Source organism: Haliotis cracherodii, unplaced genomic scaffold, assembly GCF_022045235.1.
Source record: "Haliotis cracherodii isolate W230 unplaced genomic scaffold, xgHalCrac1.p SCAF_5, whole genome shotgun sequence".
Taxonomy (NCBI): Eukaryota; Metazoa; Mollusca; class Gastropoda; order Lepetellida; family Haliotidae; genus Haliotis; species Haliotis cracherodii.
This window is the reverse complement of record NW_027266308.1, coordinates 52214088-52228410: the sequence shown is the minus strand read 5'-3', so window position 1 is coordinate 52228410 and position 14323 is coordinate 52214088. Positions and strand designations below refer to the sequence as shown.

The 14323-nt window shown below is 40.4% G+C and overlaps 1 protein-coding gene across 1 annotated transcript; it reads left to right on the top strand.

The window, feature by feature from the left end:
- Positions 1-2343: 2343 nt before the first annotated feature.
- Positions 2344-12116, top strand: LOC139442429 (maleylacetoacetate isomerase-like). The gene is made up of 8 exons (XM_071223242.1): positions 2344-2359; positions 3534-3585; positions 4737-4804; positions 6405-6485; positions 6646-6723; positions 6978-7104; positions 8917-9019; positions 10113-12116. The coding sequence occupies exons 1-8, from the start codon at positions 2348-2350 to the stop codon at positions 10240-10242; spliced, it is 651 nt and encodes a 216-aa protein (XP_071079343.1). The 5' UTR covers positions 2344-2347; the 3' UTR covers positions 10243-12116.
- Positions 12117-14323: the final 2207 nt, after the last annotated feature.

Genomic DNA, 14323 nt, shown 5'->3' with positions numbered 1-14323 from the left:
GGATGCTATCTAATGGCAATCAGGATCATGTTCCAAACTAGGGGATTCAGGTCAGGTGACTGACCAGGCTATTCTATACCAGGATCAATTCATGCCCCAAACAATGATACACAAACCTGGCACGATGAGTCGGAGCCGATACCGAGGACATGGAAATCAGTTCCTCCACCCGTCTTCATTCCGCCCAAGACCATCACTGACCCACTGAAACATTCTTTTGGCCTTCGCCACAACAAAGCAGGGCGACCTTGGAAGTAACGCAGTAGTGTACTTGTGAAGAGCACGGGGACCAATCCGGGATTGAATGTGGTGTTGCGCCCAGTCCAAGAGAAATGTTTGCTACATGAGGATCTCTGAGAGGACCACCTTGCCAAAGCCGTATTCTTACTCCAAAACAATTAACCTGTTACTAACGCTGCATTAAAGATCGATGTTGTTCACTGACAGTTTCCGGGACGTTTATATTTAATTACATACTATAGTACTTTTTCCATCAGATTCTGACTATTGGTGTATATGGCACCAAGGATATTTGCAACAATGCATCGCGTGATTCCAATTTTTTAACAAACCCTAGTTTGCTCCCCTGTCGTCAAATGATTTTGTGACCACTTTTGAGTCTTTGACTTTGAGGTAACACGAAATATGAAACTTTAGGACTTTCTGTTTCGGGAGGAGTTAATCAAACATGTTCTCTTTCATTGTTGCAAATCATTGTTTCCATTGATTATTAATTATTTCATCCAATCCTTTATATATCGATTGGCATAGCAGATGCACCCTCGGGCAAGGTACCTTTGAAACGAGCACCCAGGTGATGTAAGATACGTGAAACACTTCGCTTTGCAGAGTTGCACCGCTTGGTTAGGCCAGGATCCGCTGGTCGTTGGCATGTCAGCACCATGCATGCCCATCCGTGCTTGTGGGTTTCACCAATGTGGAAAACGTGCTACCTACGTTACATTGGATGCCGATCACACCATAAGCCATCTTCCCGTGGCAAAGGTGTCAGTTAACCCATTTGCCATAATGACCATAAGCAGAAACGCAAGGAATAACTGAAATATTGTTCAAACCTGCGTTGAATCCAATTTAAAAACCCACTCTGTAATAACTGGGTAATTAACATTGATTTAATTAATGTTTAGTTACAAATATCTGTATGCAGTCGTATTGCATAAATTTAGGCATGCGACAAATTCCGCTCCTTGTAGGCTACGTCATATTATGGGGGCCTATTTAAGGTGTAGTTTTCAAAAATAAATTATTTATTTTAAATAATGCAGGTGAACTGCGTTGCCTCATAGCTCAGTGCGTGTGTATGTGGATACATAATGTTAGAAAACGAATAGTCATTTTTTGTCTCAACTACACAGTAGCCACTTTCTAAGACAGTGTCGCAAACCGTAAAGTAGTCGTCATCCACTGCGACGTTTTCCTCCCCAATGTTTATTTAAAAAATACCACCTAACACCAGTCTCAGTGCAGTGTGTGGTAAAAGATGCAAATACAGTAAAAGGTCAACATACATACTTCTAATATGATATAACGGTTTGATATATTGACACGAATGTAATCGTGAAAAGAATGCACACATTTTTTCACAATGTTCATTATTCAGTATTCACAATGTATTCATTACCCATTATTCTTAACCCTTTTGAGCTCCCCTTTAGAAAAAAGATGCACTGATCACGACTGCCGTCTTGGAGAAAACCACAATCGTCGAACGATATCAACAATCTATAACAAACAAGCTATGACGACTTTTCTAGTGTGACGTCATTTCGACCTTACGTCACAATAGGTTGCGAAGACTTCAACAATGCCGTCCACATGAATCTCACCCTCTTGTGTTTTGATATAAAATATATCAACACTCGTTGATATTTTTTCCCCACTTTTATCAACTCGTGTTGATATATTTGATATCAAAAGACAATAGGTGATATTCTCTATATCTCACCCGAGTGTCTTAAAATATATCAACACGAGTTGATAAAAGTGGGGGAAAAAATATCTGATCTCACCCAAACGATATCTCCTGTGGGAGCCAGTTTGGGATGATAAAACCGTTTTGGATGATAAAATCGGTATACGGTTTCTGCTTTTGATATCAAATTTAACACGAGTCGATAAAAGTTTAAACTCCTGGGCTTGCTGAGGGTTTAACACTTTTATTGTCGAGTGTTGATATGTTTGACATCAAAAGAGACGATGGTGAGATTCTATTTTGACACACATACATCGCTTCAGCGAGTCTGTTATAGCGCTGTGTAGAAATTCGCCCCAGATTGCCTACTATTTATAGACCACGTACGCAACTGAGCTCCGTCTAAAAGGCAACATGGCAGCCAAGGTGAGATGCGTGTCAACCCTGTGCCATGTTTGAGGAACACTTCTGTGTTCAGCGATGACATGCGTAGCAACGTGCTCATTTCTTTATATAATAACTGGATAATACCCGATGCACAATTTCAGTTGTACGTTTTACTGTGCATGGAAATATGACCCGCTGGCGCCAGGTAGATATTCTACCTTTGAAGTGGAATGTGCACCATATCCCATGCCTCTGAACATCACCGTGGCAGTTGCTTCAAAGCCAAGTTATTATCCCCCTCCACGAAGTGGAAGAGGGATATAGTGAGTGAGTGAGTGAGTTGGGTGTGACGCCGCTTTTAACAGTATTCCAGTTATATCACGGCGTGTCAGCTTGATGTGGGAGGAAAGCCTGAAGTGATGCAGGTCTCAGACGTTTACCACTTCGGTGAAACCCACAAACAAGAGTATGGTGCTGACAAGACTAGAAACATAAGCGGGGCAAACCGGGATTCGAACCTACAATCATAGGTTTCTGGCGTGCCCAAGGGATGCAACTCTGCACAGCGAATCGCGGCACTTTAGACGACTGGGCCACACGTGCCCCCAAGAGGGATATAGAAATGGGTGCTGTCCCTCCGTCTTTCCGTCCGTCAAGTTCTGTTTCTTAAGCAGAACTGAAAAAAACATTAGAGATAATTAACCAAACTTGGCATATAGATAGGCCTAGTGATGATCTGGTTCCTTTTGATAGTTTGGGATATTTTAAACATTTATTTTTCGAGTTTCCATAGCAACGACTTTGACTTAAACTGAAAATGGCTTAGTGCTTCTTTCGGAGCAGATCTTGAAAATGTACACTAATTCTTTACCAAACTTGCCACATAGATAGGTCTAGTGGTAAACTGGTGCCTTTTGATAGTTTGTGATTTAAAAAAAAGAATTTTTCGAGTTTCCATTACAATGACTTTGACTTAGACTGAAAATGGCAGTAGTGTTAGTTTCCGGAAAGCCAATGCCTTGGACACAACCGGACATGTCACATAATTGTCAGGGGATATGAGTTTTTCATGCTTGTTTAACATTTGATATTGTGTGGTAGCATGTAGAAAGTACAAGGCAATTCATGCATGGAGCTGAAAAAGTTATTGGTGTACAGGATAAATTTGTAATACCATTATTCCAAACTTAAATTGATTTTGTTTGTCTTGCAGCCAGTCCTGTACACATATTGGAGGAGTACCTGTTCTTGGAGAGTCAGAATAGGTCAGGCTTAATCGGAAGGTGTTATCCCCGTGTTATGGGTTCTCAGACACTTAAGAAACATTCGTAGATTTCTCTCTTAATCACATGAACAACAGTAAAACATCTCATTCACTTAGATAGGACAACTTTCCCTTAATAACAAACCATCATCTGAGTATTTACAATGTCTGTGTGATGCTAGACCTCCGTTATAGAGCAAGTAATCACGATAAACATAGCCGTCCAAAAGCATATGATGTCCGAAAACCTATAATCTGACAATATATTGATTTCAATACATTAGTAGATAACCAGTGTTTTTTACTGTTGTGATATAAGAGGGACAGGGAGGGGTTGGGAAAGTAAGGATGTATTATATAGTTTGTAATCCTGCTGGTTTCCTTGGGTAGGCTTGTTAGAGCCACAGCGTAAAGAAAATCTGAACAAAATGATAATGATTATCTCCTGTACCATGTATTTGCAAATGTGGGGCTGCCACTTACAAGATGGGTGACATATACTAGTCAACAGCATGCTTGGCTTGTTCGAAGTAAACATTATTTTGTCAGACACTGGCAGTGCCGAGACCCATGTTTGTTTCCTGACATGATATTGCTGGAATATTGCTATAAGCGGTGCTAAACCAAACTCACTTACTAAATGTAACTAATGGTCCATGAAGATTACATTTAGGAGTGATCCAACCAACCCTCCCCTGATTCCCAAATACCATCGAAATTCTAAATCACACTGAATCTTATTTCCTTACCCCTTAATCACGAATACTACTTAACCCAAAACCCAAAATCACATGTAGGAATTCACTCTACAAAGGTATACATAGAACGAAAACCCTAAGAACATGTTCCTAGGTCATAAAATGGTGTTATTTAAAGTTGAATTACTGAAAAAAATATCAAAATAATCAAGTATATAATGAACATTTTGACACACACCATGTTGAATCTGCATACAGAAACGATTTTATTTGTTTCCTGCTAACCACACTCCGAATATCCTCTAAATAGACTCTCGAATCCTACTTTCCAAAATGGGGTTGGCAGCCTCATTTAGATAAAGGATGTTAACAATTGTGCAAATTAATTAACCTAATATCTGCCCAAGTTCGATCAAATGCAGTCCACTTAATAAAAAACTTTTCATGTTTTCAGCTTTGGCCTTAAAAGGCATTGACTTTGAGACTAATATTGTGCATCTTGTCAAGGATGGAGGCCAACAGGTAGGTTATTTGTGAATACTTCTAATTTTGTCAAATATATGTTTATGCCTGTATAGCTCTAAGACAATCGTAAGTCCCATACACAGAATTACAGTAGTCTTAGCAGAATAACACCAGGGCCCTGTTCCACAAGGTGATCTTAGTATGTCGTAAGTCAGTGTTATTATGATTGTCTTACCGCTAAGATGTCTTTGTTGAATGTGGTCTGGGTCTCTTGTACCTCTGTAAAAGTTGACTTAAGTCTGGCTTCAGTGATCAGGCTCTGTGACTTGGCAGATCTTTGCAGAGACATTGGATCTCGCTCTTAACTGGTGGTCTTCCTGTCACATACTTTGTATTTACAGGCCGTCCTGTTATTGACAAACTTTGACAAACAAACAATAGATAAATGCTAAGGAGGTAATGTTTCATATTTATTTGATATCTACCAGGTAGTAGTAAATGCCTATTTCTTAACTTCTTTTAGTGCCATGTAGAAGTCTTTGAAAGGCATTTAGAAGTGTACATATAAGGAAGAGAATTTATGGATGTCAACTCTTTATTAGGAGGAACACAACATTTTGGAGTATATGCTCTTTCATCAGGTGAATGAATGCTAAGAGGCAGAGAGCATATACATACTACTCAAAAGAAGTTAAAGAACACCCGATTCTTTCATATTACCATAGTTAATCTGTCTTGGCATGTGATATGAACTATAGTAATATGAAAGAATTGGGTGTTCTTTAACTTCTTTTGAGTAGTATATGTACATGTAAGAACAGCAAAAGTAATAAGATGACAAAAGGTGGAAACTTAACAAGGGAGGCCAACAAATAATTGGTTTTGATTGGTGATTAGCACTAGACAATGGAAGCCAACACTTTGCGCGGATAGTTATGGAGAATAATAGTTATTCATAATAAAGAAGTTGACATCCATAAATTCTCTTCCCTAACAAGTAGAAGTTGGGATGATGAACAAGGGAGATAATTCTATGGACATACAACTTTTTTATACAATGAATGCGATATTTTGATAGAGACGTTTGTATACCCATAGAATCATCCCCCTTGTTTACCTATTTCTTATTAATAGCTCTATATGGATACCAGGTCAAAATAGGTCCCCACTACCCTATACTAGTAGACCCATGAAGATCCGGAGTAGAAAAGGTCTTCAACAACCCATGCTTGCGGTAAAAAGCGACTATGCCTGTCAAAAGAGGCGAATAACGGGTTTGGGTGGTCCGACTCGCTGACTTGGTTGATGCATGTCATCGTATCCTAATTATATCAATCACTGGATTGTTTAGTCCAGACTTGATTATTTACAGACCAGTGTCAGATAGCTGGATATTAATAAAGCTATACTTGTTATAAAATGAGACTAAAAGTAGGATTGTGTGGTTGCTGTGTGACTTGACAAATGATACTTACCTCCCTTTATTCATAATGGGATCTTAAGATGGTAGATGCCATATCTATTATGCCAATATTCGTGCCCTGAAATGTGAACTGTCCTTATGCTTTAGTCACTGTAACAATTGTCAGTCGAGAACAGTGTATGGCATATTGTATCCAAAGAGGACTTGACTTGAACTGGAAGTCACATGTTGCAGCATACAGAGGCGTACAAGAAGATGAATCCGATGGAGCAGCTCCCGAGTCTAGTTATTGATGGACAAACTCTCTCCCAGTCAGTGAGTACCTTCTGACACATTTTGGGGAAAGTTCTGTTTTTGGATGAGTTCATTTTTATTTTACAGAATCCCAGAAATTAGCCATTGTGTATGGAGAACATGTGAGTTGATGATTACTGTGGATGTACAGCTTCTAATGAAGTCCGAATGACTGTTTCAGTTACCTATCATCGAATACCTGGATGAGACCAGACCAGGTGTCAAACTATTACCTGAAGACCCCATCTTGAGACAGAAGGTAGGAATCTTTGGTGATTGGGTTTGCCTGCAGAGTATTTGTTGACCCAAAATACATAGTGAGATAATTATTATGATATCCAATCGGCTGTCATAGCCATTTTAAATCAGGCTGATCAAAGTTTATGATCCAGATATTTCTTGCATTTCATTAATACCCTGTTTACATAAACACAATATTCACAAGGCTCACACCAGCCCTTTGACGTGAAATGTGGATCTTTGTAAGATATTGAACAGGTGTTTCAATCCTAGGCGAGGGCACTTGCAGAAATAGTGAATTGTGGGATACAGCCTCTGCAGAATCTACAAGTGCTGCAGGCAATTGGAGATGCCAAGAAGTTGGAATGGGCCAAAAAGTGGATTGAAAAAGGCTTTGATGGTAAAAACCTATGCTGAGATAGTTGAATGCTTTTTAATTAGGTCATGATTTTCATCCAAATTCAGTGTTGCATTGGTACATGTGATAGTGGGGTAAGGTCACTCAGAGTTCGATAGCAGCATGTGACACCTACCCTGTCACTAGGGACTGAGGCCAGCTAACAGTTTGCAGTACTAGTAACAGATAATATAAGGGTAACGCTATCTTTCAGGGCATTGTCATTTGCAGAAGCCAGAGGTCTTCCATTAACTGCCCGACGAAGGAAGGAAGTTGAAAAGACCGACAGCTTCTGCAAATGATAATGCCCTGAAAAATAGTGTTACCGTTATTATGGATCAACTGGATAGAATTTGTTGAGAAATAAAAATATACAGCAATATCGGTTTTGAAACAATTACTGCAATCAACACACAACGAATGTCACTGACCCACTTTTTCAACCATGGAAACGTCATGGAACAAACCAGATGACATCAAAAGCTGACTCCCTATGTCGTCACCTAACAACGGGCGTGATAATGGCCCGTCGTCAAGCAATATGAGGGCATTATCAAGTTACAGTGGCCCACTCATTTCTGATAACATGGAGGCGGTTTGATGATAATTCTATCCATTTTAGCTTTAATGCCTGTTGTTTTGTAGCTGTCCACTGATTGCTTTCAATCCTATTCAGATGTGAAAGGTTTCATTAAGAACATAAGACATTGTATTTCTTTTTTTTCTTCTAAAAACAACATAATTTTGAAATGTCTGTTCTTAGGCATCTTGAAGTAGAATTTGGGTATTTAGAGACCTAGTGAAATATATTTAGCGGTAGCTGTGTACAAATGTTCACTAGTCTTTATGAATACATTCAGTGTCGCATCACAGCCAAGAAGTGATATGTTTGTATATACTGTTTGCACTGTTATATCTTTGTTGTTCTTTGTATATAATGGCCTTTAGAAGTTCCTTCAATCATTTATTGACTTGGATGTTGACTTAATCATGTATGTCTGGAGTTATGCCCCTTTACTCTGCTATGTCGTAAACAGTTCATCTGAAGTGTTTGTGTATGTCTGGAGTTATGCCCCTTTACTCTGCTATGTCATAAACAGTTCATCTGAAGTGTTCGTGTATGTCTGGAGTTATGCCCCTTTACTCTGCTATGTAGTAAACAGTTCATCTGAAGTATTCGTGTATGTCTGGAGTTATGCCCCTTTACTCTGCTATGTAGTAAACAGTTCATCTGAAGTATTCGTATATGTCTGGGGTTATGCCCCTTTACTCTGCTATGTAGTAAACAGTTCATCTGAAGTGTTCGTGTATGTCTGGAGTTATGCCCCTTTACCCTGCTATGTAGTAAACAGTTCATCTGAAGTGTTCGTGTATGTCTGGAGTTATGCCCCTTTACTCTGCTATGTAGTAAACAGCTCATCTGAAGTGTTCGTGTATGTCTGGAGTTATGCCCCTTTACCCTGCTATGTAGTAAACAGTTCATCTGAAGTGTTCGTGTATGTCTGGAGTTATGCCCCTTTACTCTGCTATGTAGTAAACAGCTCATCTGAAGTGTTCGTGTATGTCTGGAGTTATGCCCCTTTACCCTGCTATGTAGTAAACAGTTCATCTGAAGTGTTCGTGTATGTCTGGAGTTATGCCCCTTTACTCTGCTATGTAGTAAACAGTTCATCTGAGGTGTTTGTTTTCACACATACCCTCTTCAATCGAGTCTGTATATCACACATGAATCCAAAAATTACCGGTATTGATGATAATACTGTAAACACCATCAGGTGAAAGGTAAAGCATATCATCCAACTGTATTTGTTCCAGCTCTGGAGCAGGTCATCAAGGAAACTGCGGGGAAGTACAGTATGGGTGACCAGGTGACCCTACCTGACCTGTTTCTAGTCCCACAGGTGTACAACGCCAACAGGTGGGTAGCTAGATGATGGTTAAGGCTCTGTAGTTGGCTGTGCATAGTGATGTAACCTGACCATGCCAGGATCACTTGATCATGGGATTACATGAATGTACCCAGATTACTTTTCTTGGCTTGTCTCGGATGTAACAGTTCTTGTAGTTTCACAGAGCTCCAGTTAAGTCGTGTGTTTGTGTAAAGTACGCATTAAGTAAATCGAAGTATGCAGACAAATCAAATCCTAGCATATCAAATACGCAACAAAAACTAAAAATATGCTATTGAAATAAATTTAATGCGTATATTACAACTATTAGATGAAATGATTGCGTATATTACAACTGCTATATAAAATGATTGTATATCAGCCGATTGTGAAATTCACTTACTGACAGTTACATTTGGAAAAGCTTGTGCGACAAACATACTGATAGATGCCAATCATGAAAAGCACATCGTGCCCAGTCAATGTTGTATATATACATGTTGTATCTTAAACAGTCGCTGATTGGTGATTGAAGAAATAGCACCTTTCTCACAGTGCAAGATTTTTCAAACATGGCTTGTCAGAGAGGGAGCCACAAGCAATCGCAGACGTGTATAATACTATTCACATAGTTTTAAATGATTTAAGGAAATTGAAATTGTTACAAAAAATATTTTCAAGTTAAAATACCCAAATGTGAAGAAACAGATGAGTAAAAAAACATTGAATACCCTCTAAAAATTGTGGATACCCATTCAAAATCAAACCCCTAGGTAACCAACAGCTTATCTGAAGCTCTGGTTTTATCCTCTTCTACCTGTGGCACTGGGGGCTTTCCTTAACATTAAGCTGACATGCTGAGATACAACTTCAAGGCAGTGAAGCCAACTCACTCATAGCTGTACAATACTGACAGGTGGGTAGATCATTGATGGGGTACCGTTTGAAGCAGTGAGTTTCAAGGTAAGACCAGGATGCCATTGTACAAAACAACCTTAGCACTACGATGATCATAAACCTGTGTTAAAGTATGGGTGTTACGATCACCTCAGCACGAAGATCCCTTTGAACAACGGCATCCAGGGATGGGCCCAGCTTTACACTGACCTCCTGATGTTCCAGGTTCAGTGTTGACATGAGCTGCTATCCAACCATCTCGAGGATTCATGCAGAACTGGTGCAGCTTCCTGCCTTCAAGGCTGCGGATGCTCACAATCAGCCAGACACCCCGGAGGCAGAGAGGAGGCAATAAGGAGGTGGATCTGATGCTGATAACGTAGTGGAAATATGTAGTGGAAATCAGGGTGTGTGCATAGGCGGATCCAGAGGCGGATCCCCTTTAAATGTTACTATAAGGGAAACGCTATTTTTCAGGGTATTAGCATTTAGCATTTGCAGAAGCCCAAGGTCTTCCAATAACTGCCGGACGAAGGAGGGCAGTTGAAAAGACCGAGGGCTTCTGCAAATGATAATGCCCTGAAAAATAGCGTTACCGTTATTATAGCTTAAATGGAAGGAATTTGTTATCAAATGAAAAGAAACAACAATACCAGTTTTGAAACATTTACTGCAATCAACACAAATGTCACTGACCAACTTTTACAAATATGGAAACGTCATAGAACAAACCAGATGACGTCACTATTGAACGTGACGTCACCTATCCCCATCCTATGACGTCACCTAACCACGGGCGTGATAATGGCCCGTCATCAAGCAATATGAGGGCATTATGAAGTTACACTGGCCCGCTGATTTTTTTATAACACGCGGGCGGTTTAATGATAATTCTATCCATTTTAGCTATAATTCACAATAAAATTATCTGAGAGAGGATTTTGATAGTTTGGACCCCTCCATTTTAAAAATGCTGGATCCGCCCTTGGTGTTGGGCAAGCTACATAGACAAGATATGATATAAATCTCTGGAAGACTTTGTATTTTATTCATGGTATAAGAATGGCTTTCTTTAAAAATACTGTTCCTTGTGTTTCAGCCTCAAATTTGAAAAACATGGTATTCAGTAGGACAAACTGAATATCATATTCATAACTTATTCCCTTTGCTCTATGGTCAACAGAAGAAGTAAGTTTCAGTGCATTCTGGTTGGCCTTCATGCGAACAGCAGCCATTTATTGGTAATGTCATATCATTCCACAGCGATGTCATGTTTTGTCTTGGCTTTTGGAGAAAACATTGAAAAATAGTGCTTGGGGAAGTTCCCAATAACCTTTTGTTTTGTCAATAATGACTTTAGGCTGTGATTACTGTTTGAAAAACTCATGTAGAATTCTTTAATGATTCTAAATGCGTATTGTTTACTCAAGAAAAGCTAAAAATCTGAAAACACATTTATCTTCTATAGTCTGTGAAGGTATGAGATCATGGGCTACATACTGGGGTTTACTCCCACATTGGCCGACATGCTGATATAACTGGAAATACTCGCTAGGGCTGGGACGAGTCCAAATTTACTATCCGGATACCCACCCCCCTATTACCCGGGTACCCACTGTAGGTCTCATGAGATGTCTCAAAATGTCCGAATGGGAACATTTTTAGCATTGTCCTGGCAAAATGTATTAAGACACATGTATTAAACAATCTGGTCATTCATACACTGATGTTGAATTAAGTGATATCTTTATTCAACCATATGAAAAATCAGAAGGAATGGGTGCATAGTCAGAAAGAAATGTGAATATTAGTGACTTGTATTGTAACCATAGAGTTCTAGATAATTTTGGTCATTAAACAATATTTTTTGTGACGAACCAAGGGTCCGGGTAGTCCTGTGGGTACCCGGGTCCTACTCAGTCCCCATCCGACCCGGGTACCCAAGTTACCTGTCCCAGCCCTAATACTTGCACGTGCGTTCTGCCTTTCAAGATCTGTTTAGTTTGTGAACTTGTGTTCCAAAAAGCTTTTACCTTAGTTCCCAGGGGGATCAGTATTTTTATATGATGTGTTTTAGTGTATGTCATTATTCATTTTGTCTTGATGACATTGAATACTATGAACAATCAAGTAAGTTTGGTGGTGTTGGTTCTTAGGCAGCAGTATTTCATGATGTTTATGATGGCAGCTATGGTTGTACGCACAATCGGTGAACACGGGAATAAAATGTATCAGTTCATTTTTGTTGTTTTTCTTAAATTGAATCTGCACCCTGTCAAAGATGGGAATTTGAGAATAGAGGAGGTTTTGTTTGTTTGTTGTTTAGTGAGTGAGTGAGTGAGTTGGGTTTAAGGCCTCTTTTAACATTCTTCCAGTTATATCACAGCGCGTCAGCTTAATGTGGGAGGAAAGCCCGAAGTGATGCAGGTCTCAGACGTTTACCACTTCGGTGAAACCCACCAGCACGGGTATGGTGCTGACAAAACTAGAAAAACAATCGGGACGAACCGGGATTTTAACCCACAATCTTAGGTTTCTGGAGGCCCAAGGGATGCAACTCTGCACAGTGATTTGCAGTGCTTTAGACGAATGGGGACCCCCTTTGTTGTTTAGGGGCATTTGGGTAGCCCAGTGGTTAAAGTGTTTGCTCGTCATGCCAAAGCCCTGGTTTGATTCCTGACATGGGTACAAAGTGTAAAGCCCATTTCTGGTGTCCCCCGCTGTGATATTGCTGGAATATAAGGTGGCATAAAACCATACTCACTCACTGAGATCAAGTATGTCAACACAAGTGTGTAAAAGTTTAAAATATATATACATGAAAGTTTAACATTTACCAAAAGACGAGGGTGAGATTATATAACCACACTCACTCACTCACTCACTTTGTAATTTTAATACAGAATTTTGGTGTTCAGAGGGCTAGTGGATTGAATCCAATAATTCAGAGAAATTTACAGGTAATACAGTAAGCATCATTAAGTGAACGTTAAATCACTTAAAGGAAGTGAGGGAGTATAGTTTTACGCCGCTTTGGGCGATATCACGGTGGGGGACACCAGAAATGGGATTCACACATTGTACCCATGTCGGGAATCGAACCCGGTCTTCCGCGTGACGAGCGAACGCTTTAACCACTAGGCTACCCGACCGCCCCTGCAAGGAAGTACATAAGGGGTGACCAGGTGACTCTGCCTGATCTGTGTCTCGCCCCACAGGTGTACAACCCTAACAGGTGGGTAGCTAGATGATGACTGACAATCGAGTTTGTTTGTATGTTTGTTCAACGCAGTATTCAGCTACATCACAGAAGACCCCAAATAATCGAGTTCAGACAATCCAGTGATTAATCTTATGAACAACGTCACCACGGTACGGTTACTGCAGTCACCAAGCCTGGCCACTGATCCTTTGCGTTGGGACCAATTCCATCTCGGAATCCACGTGGGCTTAAATAGTAAAGGAATGAAAGCGTGATTTGCGTTCAACGCTGCTACATCACAACGTATCAGTTTGATGTGGGAGGACAGTTCTAACTGACGAAAAGAGGATGAGTGCACGCAAACCAAGAATACAGGGCGAATCTGATCTCATGGACCTCCTTCCAACATTAAAATGACACCCCGTGATATGACTGACGTATTGTTTAAAGCCCCGTTAACTCAATCACTGATTGCACAGCTTAGAATGTGGCTTGGTGCTTCAATGGGTTGAAATCGGCTCCGAAATGACCAGGGTAGAACAGCCAGATGGTCCATGTGTACAGACTCAAGTAAGGTGACATCAGGACGGCAAGGACACCCTGACTTAAGTCCTGGTCAAACTAAGGCATGCAGTTTCAACCTTTTCGGGTAAGAGTCGCTTGCTGTAAGAGTACAGTGTGTTAGGCTTAACCGTGCTTAGTCGTAGTGTTTCACTTTTATACGGCGTGTCAGCTTTATGTTGGAGGAAAGTCCAAACATATGCAGGTTTTGGACGTTTACCACTCTGGAGTATCGTACTAGCCAGGATATAGTGCTGACAAACCTCGAAACATAATCAGGGTAAACCAGGATTCGAACCAACGAGCATTGGTGTCTGTTATGCCTAAGGGACGCAACTCCGCAAGCATTAGACAAACGACTGTTCCACCCGTGCACCGCTTGCCATAAGAGGATCTGGTGTCTCGTGCCTAGATTCATGGCGTGGACTTCGCGCATTCTTTCATCCACTGGTTTGCTGGTCTACAAGCAGTGTCTGAAACTCAGCAGGGTAAACTGAGAGCCTTAAGGGTCAGCACATTTAAAAAACTGTAGGCCTAGTGGAAAAAATAACCTGTAGGCCCAAACATTTTAGCTGAAGCAAGGAGACACTCTTGCAATATAAATTGCAAAACACAACCAGTCAAACAGAAGCTTTTACTGCTATCACACTGAGTTCCCAGAGGCTCGATGGTG